The 16,165-nt window shown below is 37.0% G+C and overlaps 1 protein-coding gene across 2 annotated transcripts in view; it reads right to left on the bottom strand.

The window, feature by feature from the left end:
* The window catches only part of BMP5 (bone morphogenetic protein 5), a 114,219-nt gene extending 99,462 nt beyond the window's left edge, over window positions 1-14,757 (bottom strand). For both annotated transcript variants that reach the window (XM_047102910.1, XM_047102911.1), the window contains exon 1: window positions 14,268-14,757. In XM_047102910.1, the coding sequence (XP_046958866.1) occupies window positions 14,268-14,757 (490 nt within the window). The remainder of the gene's footprint in view (window positions 1-14,267) is intronic.
* Window positions 14,758-16,165: the final 1,408 nt, after the last annotated feature.

Here is a 16,165-nt window from a genome sequence, read left to right as displayed (position 1 = left end):
AGCTGCTACAGATCAAGAGATGTGCATTAGATGTGGAGAGTTCGATGTTGTATAGAACACAAAGATTTCAGCCATAACTAGTAGGATGAAGCACAGTCTAAGTGCCAGAGTTTCTATCTATAGCAAGAAGAATTTTCTTTTTTTTTTTTTTTTTTTTTCAACGTTTATTTATTTTTGGGACAGAGAGAGACAGAGCATGAATGGGGGAGGGGCAGAGAGAGAGGGAGACACAGAATCGGAAGCAGGCTCCAGGCTCTGAGCCATCAGCCCAGAGCCTGACGCGGGGCTCAAACTCACGGACCGCGAGATCGTGACCTGGCTGAAGTCGGACGCTTAACCGACTGCGCCACCCAGGCGCCCCATGAATTTTCTAATTTGTAGGGCGTCCTATAGCCCAAGTTCCACTTTCATAGTCTTCTCAGGAGACTCTCTGGCCAGTCCAGGCTTGGGTCTGAAACAGTGGACCAAGGACACTCATACTAGTCAGCAGGACAGGTTGCTTAGGTGGCTTCAATACTGGTTAGCAGGTTGGCAGCTTTCCAGCATCTAAATGAGCCCACTATCAGTTTGCTTCAAGCCTCAACCCCAGCTTTTGAGGTCTTTTACTGTTTGCAGTTTTGATATTCTGCCTCTCTTCTGTTTTGCTAATGTTGTTATTTTACCCCCGTTCACGTCAAGTCTATCTTTTGAAGTTGGGAATCAACACAGACCACCTTTCCTTCCCTCAGTTGGTTCCATGGCACCAAGGTCAGTACCGTTGGTGCCTGCTAAGTGCTGTTTGCCCCTCTGCCTGTGAGTATTGTGAATATTTGCCTCCTTCAAGAGGCCACAGCACATCAGTTTAGAAGTTCTGTAGGAACCCAACTCCAGGGATAAGATTCTTGGTTAAACTCACTATTCAGTGATTTTCTATAAAAATATAAACCGTTACTGGGACACCTGGATGGCTCAGTTGGTTAAGCGTCCAACTTTGACTCAGGTCATGATCTCACGATTCATGGGTTTGAGCCGTGCATCAGGCTCTGTGCTGACAGCTCAGAGCCTGGATCCTGCTTCAGATTCTATCTCCCTCTCTCTCTGCCCCTCACCCACTCGCACTCTCTGTCTCTCTGTGTCTTTCTCTCTCTCAAGAATAAACATTAGGGGCGCCTGGGTGGCGCAGTCGGTTAAGCGTCCGACTTCAGCCAGGTCACGCTCTCGCGGTCCGGGAGTTCGAGCCCCGCGTCGGGCTCTGGGCTGATGGCTCAGAGCCTGGAGCCTGTTTCCGATTCTGTGTCTCCCTCTCTCTCTGCCCCTTCCCCGTTCATGCTTTGTCTCTCTCTGTCCCAAAAATAAATAAACGTTGGGGCGCCTGGGTGGCGCAGTCGGTTAAGCGTCCGACTTCAGCCAGGTCACGATCTCGCGGTCCGGGAGTTCGAGCCCCGCGTCAGGCTCTGGGCTGATGGTTCAGAGCCTGGAGCCTGTTTCCGATTCTGTGTCTCCCTCTCTCTCTGCCCCTCCCCCGTTCATGCTCTGTCTCTCTCTGTCCCAAAAATAAATAAACGTTGAAAAAAAAAATTTAAAAAAAAAAAAAAAAATAAATAAATAAACGTTGAAAAAAAAAATTAAAAAAAAAAAATCTCTTAACCTGACTTATAAAAAAAAAAAAAAGAATAAACATTAAAATTTTTTTAAATATAAAGCATTACTAATGAAGTGAAAATATTCCAAACCCAATGCACAAAATGTTGGGGAAATATAAAGAACTTTACAAAGAGTTGAAACAATGTCCCAATGGCAGCCTTCCCAATTACATTCACAAAGGTAACAAAGCAGAGCAGTGATAGCTTGGACTCTGAATTCAGTTCCTCCTCTTACAAGACTTTGGACTAGATTTAACATCGCTGGGTCTTACTTTTCTCATCTCTAAAGTAGGATCTTTTTGTGAGAATGAAATGAGTTAACACTTGAAATACTGTTAGTGCCCTGTCTTGTATTACATTCACACCAGATACATGCTACCTGTGGAAGACAGTGAATTCCAAGTAGAGCAGAACTCATTGCACATCTTCAGTTCTATTATTATTTCACTTGGATAATCTGGCGGTCTGTTTGTATCAACTGATAGGTAAACACCAATAACTGTGGTGGAGTACCAGCAGACTTAGATCTGATTTTGCTGCAACATTTACTTCACAGTTACAGCAGACTGTTGGTAAAGAGTAACACAGTTATAAAACATTAGTCTGTTTTTTTTTCCTCCATAATCACTTCAAACTTGAAGTAATAATTGCCTAATGCCTAATATCCTGAGTAAATTGAAAGCAATGTATCAAAGAGGCCTTTATACCTATTCTTGGAACTCTCTACCAGTTTCTATATTAGAAAATGTGTCTCCCTTCCCTCTTACTATAACTTGAATCCACATCATGCACAGTACAGTTAAGTATACACAGAACACAACCTTGTTAGCACACCATTGAAGAAGTAAGGTAAGGTCAGGGATCAAGATTTAGACAAGATCAAGCAACTTAATTTTGAAAAATTGTATGACATTTTACCCTTATATCCTCAGTACAACACAAATAAATAATGAGTGTTTAAGCCAAACTCATGCTCCATGATATGCAGGAAGCATCCAGAGCTTTTCGATTCACCTTTAAAATCACTGGAGCCTCCATGTTGATAAAGCCCTATAGCTACAAACACAGATTTCTGAAAGAGCCCCTATGCTTTGCTGAAGCTTGGTTCTACCTTTGTTCTATGCCTTTTGGACTAAAAGTCTTCCTTAGGTTCTGCTTGCTGGTAACAGGCTTTTATCTATTTATTTTAAATTCATTTAGGGGCGCCTGGGTGGCTCAGTCGATTGAGCATCCGACTTCAGCTCAGGTCATGATCTCGCAGCTCGTGAGTTCAAGCCCCGCGTCGGGCTCTGTGCTGACAGCTCAGAGTCTGGAGCCTGTTTCAGATTCTGTGTCCCCCTCTCTCTCTGTCCCAACCCACTCGCATTCTGTCTCTGTCTCTCTCAAAAATAAAAATAAACATTAAAAAAAATTTAAATTCATTTAAAGGGATTAAGATTTGGAAAATATTTTCTCTATACACAGAAGGTTATTTAAATATACACCTGGCTATTTAAATAACAAGACATATTCTTTCAGATAAGGTTTGCTAGTGCTTTTCATTTTACTTGGTACTGGAATTTTTGTGTGGATTTTTTTCAAAGTATGTGATATTGAGCAAAAAAATCCTGGCATAAGAATCAGGGATTCTGGGCCTAGACCTTGTTCCTCTTGCCTCGTGATCTTGGCAGTAAAAGAGGCACAGTCTTTCGCACAGTGCCTGGCCCAATAGTAGGTAATCAGCTTATATTTGTCAAATGGCTGAATGAATGACCTGTCAGAATTCAGGTTTCCAGAGATGTTATATACTGTGGAATCACATCTACTTCCTCAAGTGCCATACGCTGCAGCGATCCAGATAAAACTACGTATTGTACACAAAAATGCTTTCAAGAGGGAGAAACCATTATTGTTCCTGTTATTAAAAGTTGCACTGTTTTTCTAGTTTTCAGAAGTGGGTTTCCAAGCTAAAAAGTAGTAGCCAGACACATCATGGTTCCAGTACTGATTCTACCATTTACCAGTTGGGTGACCTCTGATGAAGTCTCAACTTTCACATCAACAAAATAGGAATAGAAAAATATTTATGCATATGATTGAGATGCAAATTAATTAACATAATGCATGCCAATCACTCAGTCCAGTTTCTGGCATAGTAATTATATATTTATTGCTGTTTTTGTTGCTTTAATTACTACTGCTACAACTATACTATAACTTAAAACTATATATACGTGACAATGTCATATACTTTAAATGTATCACATACATACACACCAGAATGATAGTGGTTTGCTTAATTCCAATAAATTCTTCCTCAAAGTGAAAGGTAATGGTAGGATGGTAAATGTTTTGACATGGCAGTAGGGAAGAGAAAAATCTTACATGTTGATTTGAATAGGTCAATATATATAGTTAGAACCTTTATTTTAAGAACTTTACTCATCATAATTAAAAAGTTAACAAAGACCATCTTTCAGCAAGCTATCAAATAACAAAAAAATTCATATTTTTCCACTCAATGTATTATATAAAATATCAAAAGTCAATGTGATGACTTTATAATATGGATATTATAAACACGTATGCCTTTTGTTTGACTTTTCAGATCAAACTCATAAGTTTCCATCCTGCTTCAAAATATCACAGAACTCAATTCAAGAAAAGTAATAAAAAGAAGTGACTGTCGTCTGAAAAAAAATAAACAGCCCAAACAAATAGTTTAGGAATGTCAAAATACTTAAAGCTAAATGGTATTAAATAGAAATAAAATGATAATAATGCAAATAGTAATGCGAACAGCTACGAATCAGAAAAACATACATTCAAACATGATTTGAGTTACATACAATACAAAAAGTTCCTGGATTAAGTAATTATTTGAACAGAATGGCTTTTCTGTTTAGAGTTGAGGAGTTTATTCACCAAGATTTTCATCATAGATCAACTTTTTAAAACATTAAAACTAAAAAAAACAGGTTGACTTATGAAAATAAGCATTAAAACCCTTCAAGATTTTTCTCCCCTTCTTTCAAAGGGCCTTTTAGAGAGTGCCCATGTCTTCCCAACCAAATATTTTCTAATTGTTTATTATTACTTTGGCCTGCAATCAGCTTCCTCTTCCCCATAACAAACAAGGAAATAGAATAGGTAATATCTGGAACTAAACTAAAACCATGGGTTCATTCTAAGGATCTGGCCAAAGGTATCATGAAAAGCACTTTTCGGTAGCACATCACAGAAAATGTTGCCTCTGGGTCCTCAAAGGGAAACCCCACAGTTACCTTTTGGCTCTCTCAGGGACTCACCTTTTTTTTTTTTTTTTTTCAAGACAACCTGATGAGGGAAGAATACAGTCTGTCAACAGTCAACTGAGAGACAGGGTCCCTGGGGCACCTGATGGCTCAGTCAGTTAAGGATCCAACTCCATGAGATCGAGTCCAGGTCTAATGATTCATGAGACCCAGCCCAAGTCAGGCTCCACATTGGCAGTGCAGAGCCTGCTTGGGATTCTCTCTCTCCCTCTCTCTCACCCCTCCCCCACTCATGCTCTGTCTCTCTCGGTCTCAAAAATAACTAAACATTAAAAAAAAATTTTTTTTAAAGAACACCATAGACTCTAGTAGAAGTAGTTGTAGTAGGAGTGGGGACTGTTAATTGAGTACTTTTTTCATGTAGTCTTAAAGGCCTCCAACCTTACTTTATTATGTACAATTCTGTATTAGGATCTCCACTTGACAGATGAGGAAACAGTTTTAGTAAAATGGAATAGTTTGCTCAAGGACGTGGAACTGTATGCAAAGATGGGTTTCAAACCAGTCTGACTCCAAAGCCCCTACCTACATTTACACTATTCTGAGAGAGATCAAGAACTAAGTAATCCCTCTTCCCTCTGAGCAAAGAAAACATCTACAAAACACTAACCATAAAGGCTATTTAATGGCTGACCTTCATTCTTCCTGACTAAATAAGTCCTCAATGCCTGCATCAAGGTTATTTGTAGAGGAGCTTATACAATTTCCAAGCTGAACCCTCTCTTCCTCTGCTTTTGATAATTACAGACATAAAATCAGGTTAAAATTACCATCCTTAGCAGCTTTGAAGGGGAACATAGGCTATACTGGAAAGGAGTTGTCTACTCTGTGCTTGTCTGTGATTAAAGGGCAGGGGGATGGTTCTGGGCCTCCAGGCTCAGCAGTTGGTTATTTATGAGAATGAAATAGCAGAAATACCTGCTCCTCCAGTAAATTTTGCCTCTGTGAGTCACAAGAACACTGCCAGAAGAGAGTGAAGGTAGTAACTAAGAGCAACAATCATCCCAATTTCCCTCATCCCAACATTATTGCTGCCTGAAACATTAACACGAAGGATATCGGGTGATTCCACTCAGAACTCACAATGCCTTAGCACACAGTCATGGGTCACTTCAGGAAGAACGACAAAGGATCGAGAACAAACAGATGGAAAGACTGAGAAAATATATCGCTCTTCATATTTGCTCGGCAATTGCTCTGCATATTTGCATGTAGTCTAGTGCTCTCCGCACTAAGCTTTCTGATTGGCAACTGCAGTCCACTGTTCGTTTTGTGATCTAAAAGTGCTACGTCTCCTTGGACTTTTGATTTTTCTTTTTCATTCACTTTGCTCTGAAATCATCTTGATAGATCACATGAAATTACTGACCCATATACAATTTAAAAAATTTTTTCAGCATGCCATGCCCATTTTTCCACCTCACCAACTTGTGGAGTTAATAACGTCCATGCTAAATCATGATTATCTCTTGCATTTTATAATAAATTAGTAGGATGAAGGTTAACGCATGTGTGTGTATATAGACACACACAGATATATATCTATATGTCTACATAGATATATAATTATCTTGCGTTGAAATTGATGTGATTCTGTAACTTATAGTAATGAAACACTTAATATTCATTTATCTATTTGTGCCAAATATCTTCAGTGTCTGCCTCGAGGTCCACTCCCCATATCTCTCTACTCTGCTCTCTGCACCAGGAGGCTGACTTTCATGAGCTCCACCAGTAGCCTCCACGGCCCTGTGGCTTTCAGTGAGGATTGGCCAAAGGAAACATGGCCGAGAAGTGTGGTCTGGGTATTTATTCCTGGGTCTCCCTCCCTGCTGAGTCTTTAGGGGTTGGCTACATGGCATCTCTCACAAAGGCTACAGTTCCTGTCAGGATACCGTCCCCCTAAAGTTCTCCTCTGAGTTTTCTGGTAACTGTTTCTGCTCCCTGCCCAGAAGTAGTGAAGGAAGGCTCCCTCGCTGTTCCAGGTGCCGCATTTATCCCGTTTTGCCAGAAATCTCTGCCCACAACTCAATAAATATTACAACATTAGGTAAACTCTCCTAGATGATTCAGTTTGCTCATGCTGGCTCTTTTTTTTTTTTTTTTCTGGGACCCTGATACACCCTGGGGATAAAAAGGGATGAATAGGACATGATTCCTGCTGTCACAACATGTAATCTTCTCTGGCATGTGACCTGTGCAGTTGCACAGACTCCCCACTCAGAAGGACCTCCGACTTGAGCTTATACTCTGCTTCCCCTATGTTGGAATTCTTGATCATTTTGGAATACTGAGGCCCCACACTTTTATTTTGCAGTGGGCTCCATAAGCTGTTTAGCCACTCCTGCAGATGTAGTGCAGACACTGGATACAAATGCAACTCTAGTAACAATAAGAGCTATTTCCTGAGGTCTCACTATGTTCCAAATGCTATTCTTAACATTATATCCCTATTACCTCATTTAATCCTCTCCACACACAATGAGGAAGGTGGCATTATTATTGGTACTTTTTAGATAAGGAACTAGGGGCACAGAGAGAATTTAAGTAACCTGCCCAAGGTCACAGTGCTACAAAGTATGGAATATGGGATTCTAATCCAGGTATTCTGGCTTCTTCTATGCTATTCTGCTCCTGTGATGGAAACACAGAAAGGAATATAATCAGGTTTAGTCTGTAATTAAACCTTAAAGGCATGTGTCCAGTAATATGCCATGGACTTAAGAGTCTAGCAATAACTATGGCTCCTACATAGGAAGGCTAATCACAAAGTTGCCATAGGGACAGAAAAACTATGCCTCACAAATAAAATTGAATTTCTCATATCATACAGCATAAGAATAGCTGAAGGGGCTTGTAAATGCTAATAAATCTTTTGGTTTTGACAGGTCTCTTGGTTCTGAATAAAATTGAAATGAGATCTACATCTGGTTATCTTGACTTTCTCAAACTATATTCTTTATTCCCTAACACCTCCGGGATAGCTGATAAACAACAAGAACAATAAAAATTGTTATTTACTTCCAGAAAGAAGTTAAATAAACACAATATCTAAGGGATAATTTAATTAGATTCCTTTATTTCTACAATACAGAGTTGTTTCTTCTAATGCAAGCACCAACACTCTACTGCTTATAAAAAAATAAATAAAAATAATAATAAAGGCCACATCCTTATGAAGACGGGGTCTTCACTGTCTTAGAACTTAGCACATATCCCAGTTTAGTTTCTATACCAATCACATTACGTAAAATCACACGTCTTGGTTTTTAAGTTGTATGTGATGTTTACATAACTCACTGCCTTCCTTTCTTTGGTTATGGAGCGTTGTTATTTTCCTTTCTCCCCTAAACCTCTAAAGATCCTTCGTGCTGATCAGAAATGTCTCTTAAGCATTACACACTGTAATAGATTTTGTTTCTACTTTCTTGGGTGATAATTTTATGCCCTCGTTTAGACAAGACTCATGCAAATCAGGGGTTACTACTTGATTACGTGGATTCTCGGATTCTCGTAAATATCTCTGAGAAAGGCAGGTAAATACCCCGAGTATTATTTTTATCTTCTGTCATCACTTTAAGATCGGCAACTGGATCTTACACATCCCAATCGGATATCAAAATCACAACAGACTCCCTTTTCCCCCCAAATAAATGAGCCACTTGTCAGGGCTGACTAGTACATTTTAAAGGATATCTCAGCCAAGGGTATTATTTTAAGAGATGAGCAAATGGGGAAACCCCACAGCCCAGCCAATAAAATATGAAGTGAAGGTGCAAAGAAGCACTCATAAATACGACTTCGAACAAGGGATTCATTGTTTGGCTCCAACCCTTTCAGTGGCTCCTCTGATCTCAGCCCCTCTCTGTGCGTCAGGGAAGCCCCTTCCTTTAACCTGTGGTTTTTTCAAGCTGAGCCACTGCATTATTTATGACTGTAAATGTGAGTAGCCTGTCTGTACGCTCCTTGTACACACACACACACAGCCCCCCTCCCTTTTCCCCACTTCGGTATTTTAGTGTGGAAAGATGAAAGGGTTTCCCCCTGGAGCCGATGTGGTTGGGGATGTTGAATTAGCTGCTGTGTCAGTATGAGGTAGACTGAGGATTTCCCAACACATCCTCCACCTGCACGACCCAAAGACCAGCCTCTAGTGACTCATTTCATTCATTCTTTCTTTTAAGGGCTTGTTAAAAAATTACTGTATTTCTTTCTCTGTTTCATCCTCATTATTCTCCCCTCTTGATCTTTTTATCCTCCCTCATCCTCTTTCTCAATTAAAAAAAAAAAAAAAGGAAATACTCTCTTCACAGATGGGACACGAGTGTTAAAAATAATGTAAGCTAAGGAGTTTTATAAAGTAACAGAGAATTACATTTTCTATCAGTATTATTTTTGTTCATTTTTTTTACTTTCCCTTAAATGTCCCCTTTTAAATTTTAATTATGCTATAAAGTAGGGAAGGCAAAAACAATTAAATTCTGTCAATGGGATCCTCCAGGAGAGGTGAGGAGGCAAAGAAGAATAGGGTGGTGAAGAAACAATTACAGGGGATGGCCACAGCCAGAGAAGTCCTGGTGCCCTGGGGAGCTTTTCTCCTGATGAGTTGAGGCCGCAGTTGGCACATCATAACCTTTTCCTTCTCAACACCAGAGAAACAGGAGACTGTCCCTAAATGATCAAGCTGTAACTAATTGATTTTCAGCTAATCTAAGCCTCCAGCTATGAAGAAACAAGGACCAAAGGCAGACCTCGGGAAGGGGTGGGGGCGTAGGGAGAGGGGTGCCAAGAAAGCCTGGAGGTAGAGAGACCAGAGAACTAAAGAGCAAACAGGAAAGGCCAAATAATGTGAGGGGAGGGGGTGAAGAGAGAGGGAGGCAATATTGAAAAAATGGAAGAATAAAAGGGGGAGCTGGAGGTGGTGGGTGAGACCTTCCCAAGCCCTTTGGGTTCATGTATCATACCATCTCATTTCCAGCTGTTACTTCTTATTCAACTTTTAAATGGGGCTATTTGTGAAGGACCATTAAGATGAGAAAAAGCTGTTAATTAAACCATATGATTACACCTATCTCTTCGGCCAGGCCCATCATTTGACAATGAACAAGAATCCCTTGGGTCACATTTATGGATGCCAAAGGTTGTTGAAGAATAGAGCAAGGAGATTTCCACCCTCAGCAACTTCTTTTCTCTTCAAAAGTTAAAGGTGTTCAAGAATTACTGTTTTACCCGTTGTTAGTATCTGTTATTCCAGGTATAACCCATGAATATGTACTATAATGGTTTTAGATCATCTTTCTTCCTTTCCCGTCACCCCCCCCCAAAAAAAAATCTTGTGTTTATGGGTATGTTTATGTTACACAAGTGTTAATAACCCTGTTGGAGAGACTACATAGATAGGCATCTTTAGGTAGATCTGTGCATAAATTCCTGTCCACTGGGCACTTGAGTCAGCCAAAAGCAACAATAAATATCAATGATGTCTTTCAAACCTGTCAACCGAGAACATAAGCATTTTTTCTTCCAGTACTAGGTCCGTTTAATGATTTGGGGAAGTAAAGGGAGAAGGGTTTAATTTAAAGTTCTAAAAGTATTTTTTTTTCTGCATCGTATCATAACATGCTAAATATGTTATAAAATTTAAAAAAATCAAGTATCATATTTATGTGCTTTCATGCTTTTGAATTAATACATGTTCTTGAAATATACCTAAAGTTTTTGACTCCAATCCAACCGATGAGAAATCATTAAAAAACTCCAAATTCTTCTTTATCGGAGAAATACACGTAGACAGGGAATAATACAGAAGTAAATTTCCCTTGTTTATTGCTTTTTGTAATTTCCTTCAAAACATCTACAATAAGACATCATTTTAATTGTACCCTTGCCAAATTTCCAAATAAAATTGCATTCTAAATTTAAAGATCTTAGAAATGCACTATGTGTTTGTTTATCTTAATGTAAACAGAAGATATAATTAAAAATTATAAGCAAGTTACCTAACCTTCCCTTTTATTGGCATAGATATCTGATATATAAACTATCCTTAACATTTTTGAAAGAGAGATGGTTAAAAAAGAAAAGTTTTATCAAAAAGATATTTTTGTTCTTAACAAAATAACATGGTGTTGACTAAGTAAAGATGCCTGTGATAGTCACCAGTTTCAGGGACAAAGCAGAAGAAGAGTAAACCTATAAAATCTGGACAGTAGGAGACTGACAAAAGTTGGCCTAAAATAGTGAATCCAATACAGTGAGAAGTTTCTCTTCACACAGCAATTAATATTTATCTCTTCAAAGTGAGCAAATCACTAAAACAACATAAGGGTCAAAATAATGTGTTTGTGTTCCTATTTACATGTTTACATTGACCTTAAGGCAATTTTTTCACATTTTATTTTTATCTTTTAGGAAGTTTTAATCTATTTTTCACTTAGGAACAAACAAATTTAATCTTATCTGAAATTTTAAAAAATGGTTCATTGGTTAAATATGATACAGAGTTTAAATTCATTTTAATTGTTCTTGAGCAAAACTAACGTTAGAAAAAATGTCTTCCTGAATGACAAGATAATTGTAGAAAATCCATTACTTGACTTGAAAATGACACACAAGCATTAATAAAAAGCATACTGCTACATCCTTTTAATGTAATTCACCTTATTATGGGGACTGTCAACAGATTCTTTTCACATATTTAAACATCCAAGTGACTTCCTCAATACAAATCCCTTGCCTATTGCTAATTTAGTAATTTTCCTTTAGCCCCCACGATACACATATCTTTTAAGACACATAAATAAATAAATAAATAAATAAATAAATAAATAAATAAATAAAATCCCCCTGAGTCTTCTAAGAACATGATAAAAGTGGCAGATACTATTTGTTAATGAACGTTACATTAAGAACCACTGAAATTCTTAATGCAGTTAATCATGATATTACACTTTTACCTCTTCTAAGTATGCTTTGAGCTATTTCAGTATGGAAGAAATACAGAAGTTAAAGCGTTTTACTAGGTAGTGATTGGTTATAAGCTTTGGATATATTAGAAAGCATGGTCTAAGGATAAAATAAAATTATGGTTCAATTTTCCTCAGAGACTACGAAGAAATACTCAGTATCAGAGTCAATTTGTCAGTAATTTCACGTGAGACATTTAGTTTGGAATTATTAAATAAAAAAACCAATATGGTTTATGATTGAAGATAAATCACTACTCAGCAGTTGAAGCATGATAAAAATAAATATTTCCTGAAGGTTTTATCTGATATTATTCCTCCAGAGTAAAATGAATAATTGTGTTTCACGATATAGTTAACAAGCTGCTTTGTTGTTATATCCAAACAATACAACCAAAATTTCATTGATTTAAAAAATGTAAGTATTCTTTAATGATAAAATGGTCCAAGAAGTCACCGAATAAAACTGTTTATTATTGTTTTGGTTTTCTTATTCTGTGTAAATGTATAAAAAGTAATGGCACATTCATTCCAAAATCATGCTTAATTCTTTTCTGAAATATATTTATTTTGTGAATGATCAAAATATTTGATTGCAATAAAATATATTTTAGAACAGATTCATGACTGAGCTATTGTTTTTTAAAGTACATAACATATTCCTCCCTGTCAGATTTTACGTGACCTGAACTAATTTTTTCAATGATTTTATTTTATGAATATGTAAATCATGCTGGTCGAAATTTTTCTATTAAAATATTAAAACTCCTTTAAATTATTGACTAATGCTTTAGAAATTGCAACAAAGTAAAATATACCATGAGCCACAGTGCATTTACCACTTATACTAGGAAAAAGCAATCAAACTAATTTAGAATTAAGCCATATTTAATGGCTTGAAAGTTCCTAACGAAACCTGTTAATTATATGTAGAAGAAAAGGCCTCCAGGACACCTGATTAGGGCAACCAATGATGACTTACCAAAACTTCATAATGAGAGCTTTGTCTCTAGTAACACGAAACATGATTTATTAAGCACCTTATCCTTCATGGTAGAATTGCTAAGAGCAAATGAGCAGAGCATTTTAAGCAACATGTATTATAAAAACATTCATGTATTTAAATTTGTTGCTATCTGACTTTTCAAAGACTATTTTCTTTGAGATATATGAGGAAGGTTTTAATTAGGTATAACAAAACATGTCAATTTTCTGTCAAAGCAGACTGCAGTTTTCAAAGTTTTGAAAGTTTTTACATTAAAATGGTTCTAATTTTATCAAGTTGATTCAATTTGTTCATGAAATTGTATCTTTAAAAATAAATATATCCTATGATATTTTGAATGTCTGAAGATAGTAAATTTTCATCTTCAGACTCGAGTAAAACATTTTTTTTAATTAAAGCCCGTTTAAAATCACTTTGAAGTGTTAACTCTTTAATATTTTGGAGACATAAAATATTGGACACTAATTTACCATTTGATATGGTCACTATTTAAAAACTACCATGAAAGTACCAGCATTGGGAAAAATATAATTTAAAAAAGTATTCTCTAGTAATGTTGCTAATTAAAGAATTTTTCAATTCATTTTTCATCTTAAAGGAAAATTTTGCATAGGTAAAGACCACATAGCATGTTTTATATTTCTCTTGCTTCTGGAAATAATCAAATGGGAAGGATATCATTTCATCATTAAGAAGTTAAGAAATGTTAGTTTGAAGCTTCTTTTCCAAAATATTTTTCATAGCATTTCAGAATCTCTCCCTGAAAATCTTTGATAGTAATCTCTTACAATAGTATTTGATCTTAGTTAATTGCATGTTAATATTTTCACAGTAGTTATCTCCCCCAAATGAGAGTTTTTAGGTGGCATACCTATGTATATTTATATGTTTGCTAAATTGCTAACAAAAAATGTTTTAGAGTGTCACTCTTACTTTTCAGTCTGTAAATGCTTGTTTCTTTTTTATTTGTATTAATACCTTTGTGCCCATACCATAGCTATCCTCATAAATTTTCCTTTTTTGTAGACTACTGCCTGTTTATTCATACATTAAAGCAAGGTTGAAATTTTAACAAGAGCTAAAAAGACCCAAGTCTGCCCAACCATAAGTGTTTAATTTTAGTTTTTCATATTTAAAAAATCATGTATATATAATATATACACGTACATACGTGTGTGTGTGTGTGTGTGTGTGTGTGTATGACTTTGTTGCCTAAAGCAAAATCTTACATTGCTTCAGTGAGAGAAAGGAAACAGAAGCTGGAGGAGAGTTATAGAAAATGACTCTATATAAACATGACCACCTACCAGGCAGCTACTTTACTATTAGTAAAACTTCAACTTTGTAATAGCAGAGTTTAACAAATAAAAGAACAACATACCTAAATTGACAAAGCTCATGACCATGTCAGCATCATTCAGAAAGTTGGTATCATGTAGGCTGGCTAGAGGAGGGCTCTGGGTGGTCAGAGGAGTCGTTCGAGATAACTGTATGCGACGAGGGTACCCATTGGGAGAAGCTGGGTATCCTTTTCTTGCCCCTCTGGCCTCTCCTGCCAAGGATGCCCTCACTGAGTATTCCGATTCTTCAGGATTTTCTTCATTGGCCATAGCATTGTATAGGTCCAGCATAAAGAGAGGTGCAGAGGAAGCTTGTTTTCCAGGTGAAAATGGTCTGGGTCTATGAGGCAAACCCAAGATGGAGAGAATTTCCCTCTGTATTTCCCGTCTTTCGTGGTTCCGTAGTCTTCTATAAATAAAACTGGAGTGGACATGATTGTCTCCCAAACCTCCTTTTGCATAACCCACTAGAACCCAGCAGCTCCAGAGGAAACCCACAATACTCCTAAGTAGAAATACAGTCAGATGCATTTTTGTCCAAAAGCAAAAGTTGATATTTTTAGTCCTTCTTCTCCTCTTAAAAAAAAAAAATGTAAAAGTTCCTAGGAGGTACGCTTTCCCAGTAGCTGAAAAAACAAATTTACCTATTCTTCATGACAGTGACATTTCTGAACATAACATCCTCACGGATTTTCCTGTCCTATTTTAAATATTTTGGAATATGTCAAGAGTAGTTATCTCTAAGAAAGCTGAAACTTGGATTTCTAATTATCCACAGTTGTTAAGAGTTTTTGCTGCATTGATGTAGCAGAAGACGGCTATTATTATTTGATCAGATGACCTATGCATTCCTATATAAATTTATGATAATCAGGCCTTTGGTATTTGGATTAACGCAAGTTGATCTTCTGATAAACTGTAGTTCCCAAAGTTATCTTCACTTGCTCTTGAGTTCTTCTCAACCCTTGAGCTCTTTCCAAGACAAATCCTGATTTCTGAATCACAGATCTATGCTGATCTGCACCTTGGTGTTGGAATATAGATTTGTCCGGCAGCTTGGTGATAACTTTAACATCTTTTGTGTCGTCTTAGTGTAAAGTAACACTCAAGGTTGTACTATTCAAGTAAATGTGTTTCCCTGAATTTACTTGAAAACCTTCCTGTAAGTCCATTCAATCCCTTTCTCCTTCTAACTGTTAATTCCACCTCCAGCAGGCACAAATATACCAGCCCTCTTCAAGGGAGATCTAAAGAGTAATGTAAGCACAACCCTGCTGGGAAAGAAGAGGCTTCTCATTGTAATTTGAAACTGGTAAAGCAAAAAGAACTTAACCCTTTTGCTACCAGAAAAGCCTTCATTTTCCCAATTTTATAGCCACGCATCTAACATAGCACAGTGATATGTGGGGCATTTAAGTTCTGGGGGTGGTGGGGGGGGAGCAAGTTTTCAAGCAGCAGGCTGAAATTCTTTGCCACCAATTTTATATAGTACTCTCTTAGATCTCTCTTTTCATAGTACACGTTTAATACACTTCTATATTAAGTCTCAGGTTGTGGCTAAATTAGCATACATCTCAGTTATATATTTGAGGTTATTTCTAGCCTTTATGAGTTATTGAAGTTTATGTCTTAAAGAATAAAAGGAAGAGTTGTAAATTGAGGTTATTTTGTTGTTTCTTAATGACAGCCAGATCTTTTTAGAATAAAATACAGTAGAGAATTAATCACCAGTATATATATTCTAGCTCCCAAAGCAGTAGTTATAGTAATTCAATAATGGTGGGGAGATAGCCCAGCTCTAATGATTTTAAATACAAAAATTTTAAACAGAAAAATGTATTTATATTTCTCTTATTAAGTCAGTTACAGTTGACATACGAAGACCCTAGAATACAGTGTCATGATTCTTTTAAGTCATTTCAGTTGAAATGTAAACACA

Source organism: Lynx rufus, unplaced genomic scaffold, assembly GCF_022079265.1.
Source record: "Lynx rufus isolate CCGP_SWC_20201006 ecotype Redwood Valley unplaced genomic scaffold, mLynRuf1.p SCAF_6, whole genome shotgun sequence".
In the NCBI taxonomy this organism is placed as follows: Eukaryota; Metazoa; Chordata; class Mammalia; order Carnivora; family Felidae; genus Lynx; species Lynx rufus.
Note: the sequence above shows the minus strand (reverse complement) of the source record. Positions and strands in the feature narration are given on the sequence as shown.